General features: G+C 43.1%; 1 protein-coding gene across 1 annotated transcript in view; it reads right to left on the bottom strand.

Moving 5' to 3' along the window:
• Nucleotides 1-707: 707 nt before the first annotated feature.
• AMOT (angiomotin) overlaps nt 708-18,246 on the bottom strand; it is a gene marked incomplete at both ends in the record, with an annotated part of 32,397 nt that continues 14,858 nt past the window's right edge. The window contains 6 exons of the mRNA XM_082004285.1: nt 708-808; nt 1,842-2,066; nt 2,927-3,159; nt 3,843-3,965; nt 6,234-6,424; nt 8,224-8,373. Coding sequence (XP_081860411.1) covers nt 708-808; nt 1,842-2,066; nt 2,927-3,159; nt 3,843-3,965; nt 6,234-6,424; nt 8,224-8,373 — 1,023 coding nt within the window. The remainder of the gene's footprint in view (nt 809-1,841; nt 2,067-2,926; nt 3,160-3,842; nt 3,966-6,233; nt 6,425-8,223; nt 8,374-18,246) is intronic.

Here is an 18,246-nt window from a genome sequence, read left to right as displayed (position 1 = left end):
AAGTACTTAAGTATAGAAGTGTGGCAAATCTTTCAATGAAACTAAAAATATGAAATGCGACATTAATCACCGGAGTCATTTTTTTTAATAAAGAAATAACACAATTTGAGAAGCTAAAAAAAGACTGTTACCACACTGAAAAAGGAAATCTTTCCAGCCTATGAATGTGAAACACCTATTTTGAGTTCTTACACTGAGTGTAAGGAGAAAAATGTAAAGAAAAATCTCCCTTGATCAGAGCTCAAATTTATAAGAGCTTCTCAGAATACTTGTATTCTGAAAGCATGAAGCGATGCTCACAACTACGTCCCCGGTCCTGATCATTATGAGGCCATTATGCCCACCTTACTGCCTTCAAGCTAGACATTTAATCAACAGCTGTGGGAGCAGGTACTTCTGTTTAAGAGACTTTGAAAATACTGAAATGAAATATTAGATGTAGTGCACCTAAGTTGTTTTTTCTCCAGATGTTACCAGATCGAGTATTTAAAAAATAAAGGGGGAAACTTTCAAAGAACAAGTGTTATGGGTTTTTTATAATTTAGAACAAATTATAAATTAGCCTGTCCATACTTTTGAGACATAATATACAAGAGCAAACAGCTAAGTGTTCTTTTATTACTCAGGTACTACAATTTTTTCCCAATAAAAATGTCTTTTAAAAATTTCTTGCTACTGTATCCCAGCTCAGATCCTGGTACAGCCTTTCAGATGAGGTATTCTACCATCTCTCCATCTGGGAGGTCCTGCCCCATGGTCTGAACAGGGGCCTTTCTTTCAAGAGTGCTGGAGTGGAAGAGTGGCCCATCTACATGATGAGGAAAAACAAGAGAGACAGACAGTCAAAGCTGTAACTTGAATGAGGTTAGAAAAATGACGTTAACATTTTAAGTCATCTTCTATCACTGGTTAAAAGACAGCTGATGACTCCTTACTTCATTTTTAGAAATTCAATTCTTCGTGTATGTAGCCAGACAAATAGAGGTATTTTATCAAATTCCCTTTGGGTATCTCCCACTGATACACAATGGCATATAAAACTGGAGTGACTGCATTTGAACCAATGTAGTCGGTGTAGACTTTCACCACAAAACCTGTTCCCCTGTCTCCCTCTATACCCATTAAATAGCATAGCATGGGCAAGATGCACAGCAGACCAGCCAAATTCACTCTTCCATGAAGAACAACATAATTGTAATGTGTCTGTAAGTAGAAGAGGCGAGGTTGTGTAATCTGCATTGATTTGGCAGAGCGGGCTGGAAAATGAGCAGCTCTTGCCAGCTCGGGGCTCTGTGGGAAGCAAATTCAGCTTCTGTGACAGTCACCATCAACTGCATCTACTTGTGCCAATGCTGAGGTTGGTCCCGCATCTGGGACGGTACAATAATGAGATGGCTTTATCACGATAGTTACCTTTCCTTCTTTTCCCTCCCCCTTATCCAAGTCCACCTGGCTTTGCATACCTGCTAGAATGTCCAGCTTCCACAGCCTATTTTCATACGCTGTTTAAACCCCGCACGCTACTCGTGATTTACTTCAGCGTGGACACTAATTCAGAGACTATGCTGGGATTTGCATATACCTGCCCCAACTCTTAAATCTCGCTATACCTCTCTGCCCAGTGCGTCCATGCTTATGCTACCACTCCCAGAGCTTTTTTTCCTTCAGAGCGCTTAAGGCCCCTCAGAACATTGCCTGCCTCTGAAACCCATCTGTCCTCACAGAAACTAAACCCAGTTTTCCTGAACGGAAAAAGGGACGGCAGGGCCTGCCCCACAGAGCAGAACTGACGGCGAGTCAGCGGCAGGGGCCCCTCTGGGAGGGCAGCCGAGCTGTGTTACCTGTTTTGTCTGCACCGTAGGCCAGGTTGGTACCGGGGAGTCGTCCTGGTGTGGGAGCTGCAGTGGAAGGTGCAGCTTTGCTTTGTTCGTTGCCCCGGTCGGTCTGGGTGCTGCAGTCCCTGCTGCCTGTTTTCGAGTGGGCTGACAGCAACGGTGTGGAAGGGAGGACAGGAGAGGGGGTGGAAGGAATGGATTCAGAGCGATATTCTGTTCCCAGCAGAACACCTTTGTGGAAAAAGGGAAGGACACTTCAGAATCCCAGAAAACTAACTGGTATCAGCTCTGCACCCCTCTGTAGCACTTGCTCTAGGATCTGGAAAGCGCTCTGTGCTCCAGCAGACAGCACTAATTTACCTTTCTATAGCACTTCTCACCACTGGGTGCTGAAGTATCTGAAGAACAGCAGCACCCTCGTGTTGCTGCACGCAAGGGTACGCAACTGGGCACTAACACCTTACTTCCCCGCCTCCAAGCAGTGGCCCATCTACGACAGGGTAGATCTGCACACCCTGAAATCAGCTGCAACAGATTCTTATTTACATTTCAGGGTCTTTTAGTCTCATAGGGATGGCCTTTGGGCCTAACTTGCCCGCAGGAAAAAGAGTAAAAAAATCTATGATTTGCTTTGTTACAGCTCCTCTTCTCTGAACAATAGTGTTGAGCCATTCTAGACAAAAGTCATGTTAGTGCAGGCACAGCACTACAGGATAGCAATCGTGATTGGTATCTCTGCTCCTATTCAAGGAGACTTTACACCTTCAGACAGCTTGTAACAACCCAGCTGAAAGCAAGCGCTTGGGAACTCTGAAAACTACATCCCAAATATCCGCAAGGTCAGGTACCAAACTGGGAGTAAAGACTTACATATTTTAATGACAGAGCCTGGACATCAGAAGTCACTATTTCCCAAAAGTGATTAAAACAAGCAGTTGTTCCAAATGTGTCCCATCTCGCCTGCAGTCAGCTTTACTGCACGCTAGGCCAGCTGATCTGTCTCTGCGACACACCTTCTTCCCCCTGCTGCTCCTGCTTCCCCTCTAAGCAGCGACTCGCATATCTGAATTGTCACTTATTTAAAAAATTACCTAGGCTGCCTTTCCAGCTCTTGTCCTCCCTCTTCTCTTCCAGGATGGGAGTGCTGCTCAGTGTTGACGAGTGGGACAGCAAGCCCGAGCCCGCGTTCGAAATGGACATCAGCGACTTGGCGGGTCTCATTGAGGAGAGCTGGTCTGTCTTACCAGGCTCCTTCCGGGAGCGCTGCTGCAGGACTTTGATCATGGCATCCTTCTCAATGATCTGAGCATGCAGAGTCTTAATCCTTTTTGAGAAGTACAAAGAAGAACAATGTACGTGTACTCCTGTCTCCTTGGACTGAGGCCTCAGTGCCCCCATGGCCATGACTAGGACTCCCTTAGGCATTTGGGGAGGCAGAGAGAGGATGCCAGTGAGCTCACTGCCCCAAACACTGGCTGCTCACTGGCCCACCAGAGCAGATCACGCATGAGGCTTCCTGTACACATGCATGACAGAGCGGCACTGAAATACCCACTCACCTTTGGCTACTGGCAGCTGCTCTAAATAGTCATGGAAGGGGCTTTGAGACAAAGCTGAGGGTTATGGGCAGAATATGAGACCAACAGAAAGAAGAGGATTAACACACTTTGGGGAGTCTGCACTGGACCTAACCCCAGGGAAAAAACAGTTGTGAGACTGTTAAGAGGTGGCTGGAGCCTGGAGTCTGATGAAGATGCCCTGAAGAGAGAAGAGGAACAAGCTAGATGCAAAAAATCTAAGACCAGACTTTTTTGCACTAGCCCTCAGTATCAAGACAGGTTTTGGATTGCTATGTAGATACTTCCTTGGCCAAATGAGTGTCTGGCATCCTACATCATTGTTATTGGTGAATACACAAGAATTTCTGGTTCTGAGGCGTCTACCCACACAATTAATTTAAAATCCCTGTCCTAAAAAGAAATCAGATAGGACCAAACTGCATTTTACCTTCCCTCCATGTCAAGACACCTCCTGTTGGCAAGCAGGATCTCTTCCTCTTCCTTCTGAATGCGAGCTTCCAGCGAGGTGTCATAGCTAGGATTAGGCGAGTGGCTGATCACTGTCGTGTCCCTGAGAACAAGCAGCAGAGCAGATGAAGAACCAGCTAAGTTTGCTGCTTTCCTCCTAGCAGCACAAAATAATTGCTCAAAAGTAACAAACAAGAATATCCACTTTTTTTGAGTTTAGGCTGGCTCAGTGTCTTCCAAAAATCGAACTCCCAGTCCTAATGAAAGAAGGATTACCAAAATATGCAAGTCATTACAACAACAGTCAACACGCTGTCCATCTCGGGCCAGTCTATAACCTAACTGATTCACTGTACTATTGCAAACTGATAGGTGAGGCAAATCCAAGGACATGGGGAGGGGGAAGGATGGTATAGAACATTAGGCCCTTTTCTTCAGCTGAAACAGCGCAAACTTCGCTTCAGTTGTAAAGCTTTTTCCCGTCCCCTTCCAACAGTATCATATGGGGAATCCGAGCACCAAAGGGAACTAGGCATGGAAGTTTCTTAAGCAATCCTAAGCAGCTTGGTCCAAAAAACTTGGAGTGGGCTGTAAACAGTTTTAGACTGATTCCATATAGTGCCTGATGTTAACACTGTGATAGCTGTTCAGTCCACTAACCAAAACATGATGAGTATTTCATTCTGCTTGTTGCTCTTCAGTCACAACAAAGTCACTGTGCTATGCTCTGTATCACTGTATGACTCATAACATTAAAAGCATGTTACTGACATAGCTAAGCATTAAAATAATTAGGAAAAAACCAAACACATCAAAAAAATAGGAGTTACTAAGAGCTCCAATTCATTGTAATAAGAAATCTGTCCTCTCAGACCCAGCAGGTCCAAGAACTGTCTGGTAAATGTACCTTTAACTCTGCTAAAGTTCAGATCAGGAATGGCAAAGCACCAATGTGAACGGCATAACAAGGTCATTCGTCAAAGAAACCTAACCTGACCCAGATTCCTGCCTGTGCTGTAAAGCATCCTTCCTGCAACCTCAACTTCCTAAGGGATGCTATTTTCCACTTCCAAAGAAAAGGGAAAGAAATTTGTGCAAGTGTAGATGAGGTTGCCGCTGAAATTAGCGGAATCCCTTACAGCCTATACTTTTGAAGGAGAGGCTATAGGTGCCAATCACATATAAACTCGCAGAAGTATTGACACTAATGGAATACTCTCTTTTAGGGGAGAAGCAGCTGGAAGGAAATGGAAAAACAGAAGGTTGGCTCTTTCCTGACTGGAAGGCATTCTTGTTCATTTAACAAAACCTGAACACAGCCCCTCTCGTTCCATGATAAACAATAGACCAGACCCCTACTTATCAGCGCACGCTGAAAATATAACATGGCCTCTAAGGACAAGCAGTAGCCAGAGCCTTTAGAGAATCTCTGGGGAGGTGGAAAACGGTGCACAAGAAGCATCAATATCCTAAAATAACAGCTGGCTTCTGGAGCAAGATAAGATAAGTCTTTAAATGCTAACACAGCGGATCTGCAACTTTACCCCTGTAATTCTAGTACGATCTTACGAGCTAGGAAGTCGATTGTGATAACATCCCTATTTGAATCTGGTTCATGAAACAATCTAAAATAAAATCTGCCGTCAAGAACCAGAGACTAGGGAGCAATGAAATTATATGTAAGCAATATGTAACGCTAAAGAGTTTCACTCCAGTAACAGCTCTTGTTTACCAACTAGCTGAAGCATTTGGGCCTATTTAGAGCCATACTAAGTGTTTCTGTACAGTTGTCTTGGAATGTGAGCTTGTTACCAAATTTCAGACACCCTTCCCTTCCCACCTGCACAAGCAGTGCTCTCTATACACAGTGGAATGTTTTCAGCCAAATTTCCTAGTAGATGTTTCTGGTTAGTAACTATGTTAAGGACAATACCACAAAGTAATTTGCAAAAACATTCTGGAGAACAAGTAAGCCATTCAGGGTGAATGATGTGAATCACCAAGCTTACCTCATCTCACATGACTTCAGCGAGGACTGATTCCTGTTTAAAAAACATAAAAACCCCAAACCCTTCTCATAGACCTATTTTTGAATCAACAGCTTCTAGGAATGGCTCAGAACAATTCTAGTCTGGAAAATGGCTCCTGCATGCGGAGGAATCTTCTCCTGGAAAAAAGTTTCCGATTGTTGGCAGTTGCACAGCTCTCAGGAAAAGCAGCCAACTCCACTTGCACGCTGAATTCTGAGAAGCCGTTCAGACCACAAGGCAAAGTATCATAGGAGGATGGTATGACAACATTCCTTGGTGGGAAATATGACGTTCAACTGGAAAAAGAAAATAATCCCTGTACTATGAAAAGTCTCATTTACCTCTGAGCAGCCACAGTTGCAGCTGCATCCAAAGCAAATTGTCTCATGACACTCTCCTCCAGGTATTTCTGTTCCCACTTGGTCATGTCAGCTTCCAAAGCAAGAATCCTTTCTTCCTTCTCGCGCAGGAGTTCCATAAGTGCCGTGGCGTTGTACTCCGAGACATTGGCAGCCTGAGATGTACCCTGACGCTGATTTCCAAAAGGAAAAAAAAAAAAAAAAAAAGAAGTTTCAGGATGCATCTGTAAGACTCAGGATTGGTTTGTCTGCTTTTTGTCTGAAGGACAGAGGCTGGTCCAAAGCAGCACTGGCTTGATGCAAGAACCCTCCCAGAGTGAAATGTGGTGGCCTATGCCATGTTGGCCAGACTAGGTGATGGTAACGGTCTCCTTTAGAGCTGAACCTGAAACATCTGCAGGGGCAGTTCAGCCTCACTCTGTCGAAACCGGGAAACAAGCTCACATAATGCAGCAAAGGCTCCTTTTATTTTCCAAACGATGAAGGTCAGAAGTCGTAAAACATCAAGCACTGCTCCCAGGAAACACAGCTTAACTCACAGCACCCATGCTGGAGTGCTTCCTGGTGCCATTCCAGAGCTGGAAAGTACTCCTCCTAAAGCCTTTTTCCCTGTGCAAAGCCCCACATGTGCATCCGAGAGCTAGATCATGCTATTCAGGTCTGATGTCTACAGCCCATCCATAATACCTAAAGTAACACACACTTACTTCCAACACTGTTCCAGCAAAACACTAACAAGTATACAAAAGAGTTATCATGCCTTTAAAAAAATACATCCAAAATATTTTGAAAGGATTTGGTTATTAAATTGATATTATCAGTGTGGATTAAGTGGATTAAGTAGCTGGGGATCAAAAATAATTCAGTCCTAAAGCAAGATTTGGAAGACAGGCCGTTCCTTTTCAAAACAAGAAAGAGTAGAGATTTGCTGAGCTAATAGTTCAATGGATAAAACGCATAGTTTTATATGGAAGTCTTACCTGTGATTTGCAGGATATTTGACTTAAAATAGCCCAATTTCTTTTCTTTTAAACTATTTTTTTTTATTTTTATGTACAGCCTAGAATTCTTAACCATGACAAGAAAGCTATTTTTTTGTGCTGATTCAGGCTCAATGTCAAAAACTGTGGAGTTCAGAGTACCTCATCTTCCAAAGGTGGCACAGAAAAGTTTATCAAGTTCCTGTAACTCCTACTAACAAGTATTTTTGTATTGGTTTAAGATTTAAATATCCGCTCCTATGCGGAGGTGGAAGTTGGGGGATAAACATAACCTGCAACTAAACGCGATTTAGAACACAGGCCTGCATTCTATTTCTAGTAGAATTTACAAACCTGACAGTTCACCTGTGTTTGACATAGGTTGAAATAACACTGAAACTTCACATCCAATTCATAACACCGCTGCATAATCTACTTCTCATTCATTCTTTTAACTGAAAAAGGCTCACGTTCCAATCGTAAGAATATACTCTATGTGAAGCTCCCATTTGTTTCCATCAACTGCATGTACAGAATTGGTTTTGCTGGTTTGGTTTTGTTTGGGGTTTTTTTTTAAATGCAAAAGTTTTTTGAAGGGCCTCTTTTCAGGCCAGTTGTTAATGAATTTTTTATAAACTGTCAACAAGATGTTTGAAATAATTTAAAAGTAAATAAACCCAGTTACTTAAAGACAGAACACCATCTAGCTATATGGCTATGTCTGAATCTTGTTACGTGATGGATCCCCTATCTAAAGATATCTAAAGATATCTAAAGAGATATCTCTTCTCTAAATTTTCTGGGTAGAATGGAAGAATTAAATCAAGTAAAAACAGTACAATGGCCAGCAAACCCCGGATTCCAGCTACCAAAAGAAAAAATTGTTAATTTTACAAGATGGAAATAAACACTGCCCTTCTTTTATGTGTGGTGTAGGCTATAGCGTACAATCCTACAAGAAACCTAGCGTGGCACAGGGAAACAGCGGGTACCTGCTGCATCCGGAGAGATTCCAGTTCTCTCTCCAGCCGGGTCCGCAGCCTATGTTCTAGCTGTTCCCGTTTCTCACACGCTGCCTGCAGCTGAACCAAGGCCTGCTGCATCTTCTCCACCTTCTCAACGTAGACCTGCTTCTTTTTGAGCTGAAACAAAGGAAGAAAATGCAACACAAGTTAAATAACGAGAACATGTGAGATAACTTCTGGCTCTGTACAGGCTGCAGAGCGCAGACGCGCCAGCCGGGAAGGACGCGTCCAGACGACTGCTGTCAGGGTGCCTCGGGCTCCCACTCCGGACGCGACACTCGGAGTGTTACTGCTCTTCCCCATCGCCACTTTCCTGCTTGGTACGTGGGTTCCTTTTGTCCTCAGCGACCCCACGGTAATGATGGGGAAACCGAGGTAATTACTGTTGCAAATGATTGAGAGCAGCGACGGGCTAGAAAGGGCATCTGGGTTCCAAATAGAGAGTGGGTAAGTGACTTGACACGTTACCAAGGCAACCGTAGCAAAAAGAGTATTTAGAGCTGGTCCACAAGTTGGGAAGACTTTTCAGTGCAACAGCGAAAGCTGCTGGCAGTGTTTTTACGACGTTAAGCAGAAACCGAATCAAAACTTGCAGGATCCTATTCCAATCCCGTAACGGTATCGAAGCATACCCTAGACGTGGCCTGTGCTCTCTCCACACTGCAGCCAGGTTTATCCTGGCAGACTGGACATTCATCTTGGCCCAGCGTGACCTGAGAGGTCCTGCTCCGCTCCTTGGCCCTGCCCTTCCATCCTCCTCCATCGTTCATCCTGCAAGCCAAGCTGCTATCCTGCCTCACGATAAGCAATGAAAGCTGCCATGCTGAGACGCCCAGTAACTGTCTTAGCAAGGTTAATCCGCAGTTCAGGCGGAATAAAACCGAACTAAAATATGAATTAAAAAAAAAAGACTAAAACACACCCGGGGCCCAGCTCTATTCTGACATATAGAATACTGCACACCTAGGGACATAATCTTCTGTTACGGAAAGGACTAAAAATCACTCTTAACTGGCCTTCTGTGGCAAATCTGGGGCACTGTGTTTTTAGCTATGATCGTCATAAACCCTGCAATACAAAAATAGCAGGAAGAAGGCAACTTTTCCCAACAGTCAGAGCCAAAGTCTAGAGAAGCACCACAATGCAAAACACAAGACTCCCTTATGTGAGTTCAAAGAGCTACTCTACAGCTTCATGGAAGAAAAATCCACTGAGGGATATTAAAGACAAAAGACACCACTTTTGGCTCAGGAAGTGCTTCTTGGAAGCGGAAAGTATTCTGGGAAAGTATCGCTGTCTGTTGGCCCTGTTCTGATAGTGCTCCCTAGGAATCTGCTCGGAGTTTCGGCAGAGACGGGACACTAGGCGTGCTGGGCTTTGATCTGAACAATGTGAGCCGTTCTTACATCGCACCTTCCTTCCAAAAAGGTCTTATCATGTGTTTCTTCAAAATTTTCCCTTTTCACACTCCTGTTCCTTGAGGCAATCCAGAGACTGCAATGTGAATAGCAGAGAGAGAAAAATCTCCAAACGCTATTAATACCAGACATAGTATCCTTTTCTTCTCTTCATGAAGTCAGCAGGCATCTGATCTCACAGCATGAATGTTGCTGCCCTAGAGGATTTTCCCCAAACAAGTATTTTATAATAAAAGTTACAATAAATAGTGAGTAATCCAGCCGAAGGCCTTTCCACCAGTGCATGTACAGTAGAAAGGTATTTTTATTCTTTGATTGCTCAAGATTTCAAGCTTGTTTGGAATGGGAGGGACAGGAACATTTTAAAGCAACTTAATATTCCACTGCTGCTCTGCGGAAAATCAATAAAAATGTTATACTTCATAGATCTTTTTATTCCAGATCATAAGTCTTAGTAACACCGATTTAAGCTTTCTCAGACTCCAATAAAGTGTATACTAATGCACTAGTTTTACACTTAGATTAACAGCAGCTCATAGCAGTAACTAGCCAAAAATTATAAACTATGAGTCAGCAGCAGAATCTAGAAATGGAGAGCAACCAGTATCTTGGTTTTGCATATGAGCTTACTGACCTGGACCAGAATAAGGAACAACCTAATAAACTCGCTAACAGTGAAATATCATAGAATCACAGATTCACAGAAGGGTTTGGGTTGGAAGGAACCTTTAAAGGTCGTCTAGTCTAACCCCCCTGCAGTGAGCAGGGACATCTTCAACTAGATCAGGTCACTCAGAGCCCCATCCAACCTGACCTTGGTGCACTGAGCTGAATAATAATCTCTTGAAAATCATCTCTCCTCCCCAACTCTCCTGTAAAAAAAAAATTAAGGAAGGAAGGACAGACATTTGGTCTCTAATTACCTACCACAAAGCATTTAAATTTCTGAGAAGGTTTTTAGCACACAGGTAAAATTCTCCTTGCAAAAGGCAGCCACCGACAACATTTTACTAGTTTCATAATTAACAAACCTGCGTATGTGTAGATTAACGTTTTGGCTCGCATTCAAAGAATACCAAGAGCCCAGCCAAAAAAGAATTAGGACACAGAAATTCCACTGAAACGTTCACTTTGAAAGTGCTCCCATCAGCCAAACCTGCAGGTGAAACGTTGCAACACAAGCTGTTGCCCAACTCACCAGCACTGCCTGCACATGCCTAACTCATGCACCAGACCTAAAGTACAGGCACGGCTCGTTCAGTGGCTTTTCACAAAGACAACTTTTTTTTTTCCCCTTCACAAAATACACTTCATCTTCCAGCATGAGGAAGAATTAGGAATGTTAGAAAATTTGGGGTTTGTGTGTGTGTTTTGTTTTTTTTTTTTAATGGCTTAAAACCAGAATTAATTCAGGGATCCCTCAAATAATTTTCAGGTTTTTGGAAGACGGATGTTCAGTAAGTTTTAAAGGCATGTATATGCTCCAGACAACTCAGCTTTCCTAACGTGTCTTTTGAGACAATTATTCTTTATATATGAGATTGTTTCATTTCATGCACTCGCAGCACTCAGTCGGCCCACTGCATATTCTGGCAGTGTCATTCATTTCCAGCTCTGCCATCTCTGCTACTGCACGTATTTGTGAGGAACGATTTATCCTTCTGTGAACCAGGACTCTCCAGGAGTGGTAGTAGCGAAGTCTAATTTTTATTAATTTTTTTTTAAATCTTTCTGACTTGATCTGTCCTCTCAATGTAAAGAGGATCAGGAATAATTCTTCCAAGCACAGAGGGATTTCAGTACCATAAATTGAAAGTATGATCGTGTTTTCCTAAGACAGGAATTGGAAACAGAGTTTCCTGAGTATTGCCAAGGTGCTGCAGACCTAAGTGAGATGGGAGGAAGAAAAAAAGGCAGCGTGCTGAGGCTTGTTCTTGGTCATTTGCCATGGATTCCCCACCCTCTCTCTTCCAGCAAAGAACCCAAACTGGCTGCTCAGTGCCAAGGGCCACAGTAACATCTACCACAGGGGAGATGGCATCAAAGGAGGCTGGAATTCTCTCCTTTGCAACAGGCCTTGCAGTGAACACGTGCTCTAGATAAGAGCTCATTCCTGAAGCTTTACAAGGATGCAGTCACGCCCTTCGGTATATAATTTTAAATAAATTTGACAAGATAGTAATTTTCCTTTTGATGGTACTGCATTTAACTAAGAAGCAAGCTCATGCTCACATAATGTATTGTAACTGTTTTGCCTTGAAGGGTGCTCTGAAAACGCAGAGCATTTTACTCGTAATAATATCTTTATTATAACACCTCTTTAAGACGGTAAGATCTCAAATAACCTCAGTGCATGTCTGGAAGCACAGCAGAGCACTTCAGCAAGACTGCATCCCTTCCCAGCATTTCCTACAGCACATGGCACAACTTCAATCATGTGCCTATCTTCTCCAGGTCAATCCCTGACTGCTTTGGAAAACGTCCTAACCAAGTATCAGAGGTCAGCCTTTAACTCTATCAACAAGATTTTCTATTTAACACATTGTAAACAAGAGCAGCCGTTCTCCAGTTCACATCTACTACGATGTTTACATAAATTCTGCAACAGGACTGAGGACAAGAAAAATAAAGAAGGCAAGGAATGGCTTGGGACTCTGCAGAAATCTAGTACACAAAAGTGCGAATCGATGCAGGGAATACCCCTGACAGGTTCCCTGGCCTCCTGATCAAGTACTTCTGTCCTCATTTTATTTCCTCTATCCCTTGTCAAGATTGCTTTCTGCAGTTGAGAGCCAGCTGGGAGAAGCAGGATACGCTTGGGATTCAGAGGCTCACAAGAGTCTGGCTGACCTGAAGAGCAATCTGTTTCCAAGCTAGCCAGAAAGATTTACTGCCTGAAAATTTCTGCACACCGATATCCCTGAACTGCAGGGCTTCCAGCAATGGAAAATGAATCAACCACTCTAAACATACAGGGATGAGATGATTAAACAAGTTCACTAAACCTAGAAAACTGAAACTAGTCATCAGAACCGTTTCGCAGGAGAAAAGACTTCCAAAAACAACGTAATGCCTGGCAGCCGGCAACCTGCAGCCTTCTCTGCTACACAGAGCGTTTGCACGGTCAAAAAAATGAATGGCCAAGGACAAAGCATTCCCGTCAGAAATAGGGACATTTGATTATTACTAGAACTGCCCAGCAGAAAGGGGATTAACATTCTAAAAGCCAAACAAATCCTGTTCCTTCATTTGATGTAGGCTTTGACAAACCATGCGATCTCTTTCAGGGATCCCAGGTCCTTGCAGAAGAAAGGCTCTAAAGAGGGCATGGAGGTTTCATGCACGCGGCACAGGGAGTAGGGGGATACAGGAACGAGGAATTTTCCCTGTCAAGTCACTAGAGAAGCAAGGGAGGTAGAGGCAGCAACATCCTTGGGACTGGCGCTGCCTCTGCAGGAGAAACGCAGTCCTGGACATTGCAGGTGAGGGGGAAGGAAGGATCTTCTTTTGTAAAGAGATTCATCGCTTCCAGATGCGTTACTCAGCAAAGAATTTTTCTGGGGAAGAAGAGAAGACTTCCTGCGCAGCCAGCAATGATTCAGAAACCCTCCCAGGCATTTTGACAAACCCAGCCATTACCCTCTTCATCTTGGACAGCTCCTATTTCAGCAAATTGGTAACACTCGTCAGCATCTGCTTGTCTCCCACCCACTATTTCTGATGTCTTCAAAGTCCTTTCTTTAATATATTCAGGGTGTTTTCATTACATTCTGGGTTTATCCTAAAGCTGAATCCATTCAGATGCAGCTGAAAACGTGTTTCCCCACAAGAATTTGCCTGCTATGGCAGAAATGTAGTAAAAAAAAAAAAAAAAAAGACAGCAAGCACGTTTACACCACCTCTCCCTCTTGCAGTTGGAATATATTCCTCTAGGATGCCTTTGAACCCTCAGTTTGTTTGAATTCAGGCCCAATAAGGCGCCACTGCCCTCAGCAAGAACTCATGCTGAAGCAATTTGGTAACACTATCCTCTTGCTAGGGAATAGTGTTTGTTGCATGGGAATGTCATAATGTCGTCTCTCCATTTGTTTGTGTTAAAATAAGTTATAACTCTCAAAGCCACCTCTGGAAAATTACTAACAGGCAGAATATGAGAGGTAGCGACACGGCAATAAAAAGCCAGTGCTGCATTTTTACAAGAATGCAGGTTATTAAAGACACACACACATACTATTTACAGGGAAGAGAGGGAGTTTTCCCTCCTCTCCACCCTACCCATCCATGAATGATAAGCCATCCAAAAAGCGTCCCCTTTAAAAGCAACTCTGTCCTGAAAGAAGTAGTTATGTAGCTCCAAGAGTCTAAGCATTTAAGTGAGACAAAGCTGTGGAGACTAGGAATATTTTTTTATAGACCCAGAAAAGTGACTGGAAAAAAAACAGACCAGCCTTCAAGCACACAAACTCTCCTTTGGGTCTCTTCCTCACAAGCCAGAGCTCTGTTCTGAAAGCATCCCAGACACAGCACATAAAGTACAATAGATGTCATTTGGAAATGAAGGTTTCTACATTTCTCCACAGACAGAACCCTCAGTGTTATCAGAAATAGTGCACTATTTCTCTCCACAATAGCTGAGTGGGAAATGAATATAATATCTTAGCTCTGATATCTGGTTTATGTTGAATTCTTATGGCTGAAAGATCTTATGGCTTCTAAATACAAGCCACTTTTAGAAAATATATTCCATTCAAACTCCTTCCCTTCCCCCAGCCCCAGTCTGCACCCATTCGAGAGGGTGTCTGGCTTCTCCTTCCATCGCAAGGTGTGTGCATGAGGATGGCAAAGAACAGGTATTTTTATCTTCTCCGTGGTAGTCACTATTTTTCAAAGCTGTCTGCTTAAGGCACTCATTAAAACAGTGGCTTGTAAGGTGGTGGAGCAAAGGACTACAAGTTACACTACTATAAAAAAACCCACAAACTTTTTTTAAGTTGAAGTGTGGTCTTCCATGGTAGGAATTAACCAGGGTAAGCAGAAATGACCAAGTTCAAGAAAAGTTCTGGAAATTCCTTTTTTTTTTTTTTTTTAAAGTGTAAAAAGAGTAGCAATTGTACCCTCTACATCCAGCAGTTGTGGTTAGATAAAGTATTTAGCATCAAGCTCCCTCCTGCAATATTACAAGCCTGGTAAGGACTCACAATTAAGTCTCAGGATGGTCAGGATGGTCCTTTCTGTAAACCCAGCAATTCTGCCACTGGCCCAGAGCAAAGCGAAGTTTAACCATCTGCTATATTTGCTGAAGGCTCTCAAGGTAGCTCTCAAGGCTAGCAGATGTTGGTTAAATAATGGTAACGTGGCTATTTTAAAAGCTTACACATACGAGCCATCTGTGACCATCTACCAGCTACAAACCTGCTGCACATCGCAGCCATCCAAATGTTTACATCTTTGAGAGCATCATGGCAATCCATGCTCCAAAATGAGATTTTTTTAATTGCTTTATCTGCAAATATCATCATCACTAACCATTTCTGACTGTGATATAAGTTTTTAAGCCAACATGCATTTTACCGCAAATATATTCAATTTATCTCAAATTTTTTGCATGTAACGAAAACTATCTGAAGTTTTGATTTTAAAAAACACAGACTAATACTTCACTAGAAACAATTTTAATAAGCTGCTGACTTATGCATGACTATGGAACATCTACTAAAGGGAAGAATGAAAATGGTGAAGTGAAAATAGGGGTTCATAACTGGGTATCTTTATGTAGAGAAGTAGTAAAGTTTAAATATTACATATAAAACAGATAGATACTGAGGAATTCTGTTCACAGGCATATTTAAGCTTGTTTTAAATGCTCATGATCAGTCACCCTTTTTAGCACTTTCCAGAAATAAACTCCACTCTATCAAAAACTTTAATGGCAGCTTGTTCTAAATTTGAAGAGTCATTTCACCCCTGCTAACACACCAGGGAAAGTATTCTATGAATGCCTACTTTTGTTTCCAACTGCTTCACACTATACTTCTGTATCTCCGAGATCATTCCTTTCTCCCCCACATTTAGCTTCCCTTTATCTTTTCCTTCCTTCTAACTTGGATGCTAAAATCCAATACATATATAAATTCTCAAAGCTTCCTATGAGTAGACAAATATCTACATTTTACAGATGGGTGGCTTTGTCCAAACTGGCAATTCAGGCAAAGGATTTTAAAAAGAATGTGGAAGTTCCAATGCCAACACAATATTTAAATTCAGCTATAGTGATATATGGCTTATAGCTCTCATTAGAACGGAAATGTTCTTTTTATACAGGATCTGGTGCATATAAGGCAGGGTAACTCTGCTTAATAGGAAGTCAAAACGGAAGGGGAAAAAAAAATAAAGCCAAAAACTTACATTACAGGATGCAACAACTGAAATATGCACACCCCCCTCAGGCCCTGAGCCAGAGTGGCTGCCAAACCTTAGCGTAAGAAACTCCACCCTCTTCTGCAGGGCTAGTTTGGAAATTCCTGACAATTACAAGGACTAGTAACTCAGATGAAGCTGGCAGGAATAAAAGAAATAATTGACAAATTATTCGTCATATATCTTGGTCACTGAATGTCACTAACTCAGGCTGACATTTACAGTCTCTTCTAAATGGTGCCCTGAGCACTGAACGGCTTGCTTGGCCGTCTTTCGGAAAGTTACCAAACAGCTTGGGGATTTGAGAAGTTCCTACAATTTAATACTAATGAGGCAACAAATGCCTTATAATCCTAAGTATTTCATTAAGAAGCGATTTGGGAAACCTGCAAAAGTGATTCTTCAGTCCTTCTGTTTCCCCTTATTCCCCCTCACCTCTAGGAAAAAGCAGAGTTAATTCCTGCTCCCTCACCGAGACGCTTCCATATTTATCTAGAGCAGGAAGGGTGGCACTTCCTGCGCACCCTGGGATTCGAGCAAAGGTTGGATGCAAATGACCGCAGGCCCTCGTGCAGGGCATCTCCCTCTAGATCAGCATACGTGGTTTTTTTAAGTTATCGTGCAATCTAGCCCAGAGTTACTTACCTATTTTACTCTTCTACCTAGGCAGAAAGAAATGCTCTGCAACAGCACTGAACCCAATTCTTTAGTAAAACGAGAGAGGTCTTTTGAAAAGAAAACATACAATTACTATTACGCCTAAAGGCTTGAACTTTACTGAGAGGGAGCCAGTATCAGTGCCTGCACAGAGGTTCAACCTAGCCAAGTGCTGTGCGTGCTGGACCCAGCTGACCACAGCCCCTCTATGCACGTTGACTCCAAGCATGTGAACAGTTCCAGGGAAGCCACAAGGATGTCCTGGATACTTAAGTCAGTCACACATCAGAATTTTAGTGTAGTAAGATGCTGAAATCTGAACGAAAGCCACAGAGCTCTAATACATTGCAGGATCAAACAACAGAATAGTTTTAGAGCCGAAGAGAATCATGTCATGTTTAAATTACTCTATAACCTAATGCTCCCTGTCCCCCTGGGCAACAAAGGTGCAAGTCAGCCTTGCCAGGAGATGCCGCAATTTTAGTGAAATCAATGGACTTGTCAACTGTGTGCAAGTCTGAAAGTGGCCAGTGACATTTAAGCATTCCTCGGACTCTTCTTTTTTTATTATTATAATTTGTGTTGCACAGAACCTGGTTCCCCGGTGACGGTCGCAGCCTGGCGATGCTAAGTGCTGTACAAATGAAAGCTCCCTGCCCTGAAAGCTCACAGCCTGAGTCTGGGACTGAAGACAACAGGCAGAAACACACGCACAGGGCTGGCCACGTCGACAGCCTCTGGGTGAGCATGAACGGCAGTAGGCTCTGTGGCCTAGCCCCTGCCAACCATGTTGTGAGCATCACAGCAAGGGATGCTGCAAAGCAGCCTTGCCAGTGTTTGCAGTGAAGGTGAGGACAGTCTGGAAGAAAGCACAGAAGTGCTTGTTTGGGGTGGAAAGGAAGGGGTGGCTGGAATTTGAGAAGGACAAAGGTAGAAGACATCCTTTCGGCAACAAGGGGAGGAGAGAAATAGGGCTGGGTAAACAATGAGGGGCCTGGAAAGCAAAGAGAAACTGCCCGAATTTGATGTGGAAGAAAGGAAAGCGAGGTAGAGCACTGGGGAGAAAGGCTAATAAGGTATGATGGCAGGTAACCCTGCAACAGCATCCTGAACGAGCAGAGCAGATCCAGGAGGGGAGAGATTAAGAGAGTGCTTCCAAGAAGCTGAAGAGAGTAAAAGAAGGGTACTGCAGGGAGCAAAAATTAAAGACATCAGGGAAACAAACACAGGAAGGTTCAGGTGAAGGGCTACTGAAGCAAATGCAGAGCTTAGAGAACAGCAGGCTAAAATTAAGAAGGCAGTTAACCTCTGTACCTGGGAGAGGAGGAAGGCAGGCAAGACAAGATAGGAGAATATTCACTTTGTATTTGATCATTCCTCCTCTCTTGGCACAATGGGATCTTGAACAGAGAAAGAAGTAGAAGCAGACAAGGGGAGGGTTTGAAGAATGTCTCTGAAGACAGCAAGATGCAGGTGGATATAGGCACAGCGTTCAATT

The sequence above is a fragment of the Phaethon aethereus genome (genome assembly GCF_964289735.1).
Source record: "Phaethon aethereus genome assembly, chromosome: 10".
Lineage (NCBI taxonomy): Eukaryota > Metazoa > Chordata > Aves > Phaethontiformes > Phaethontidae > Phaethon > Phaethon aethereus.
Note: the sequence above shows the minus strand (reverse complement) of the source record. Positions and strands in the feature narration are given on the sequence as shown.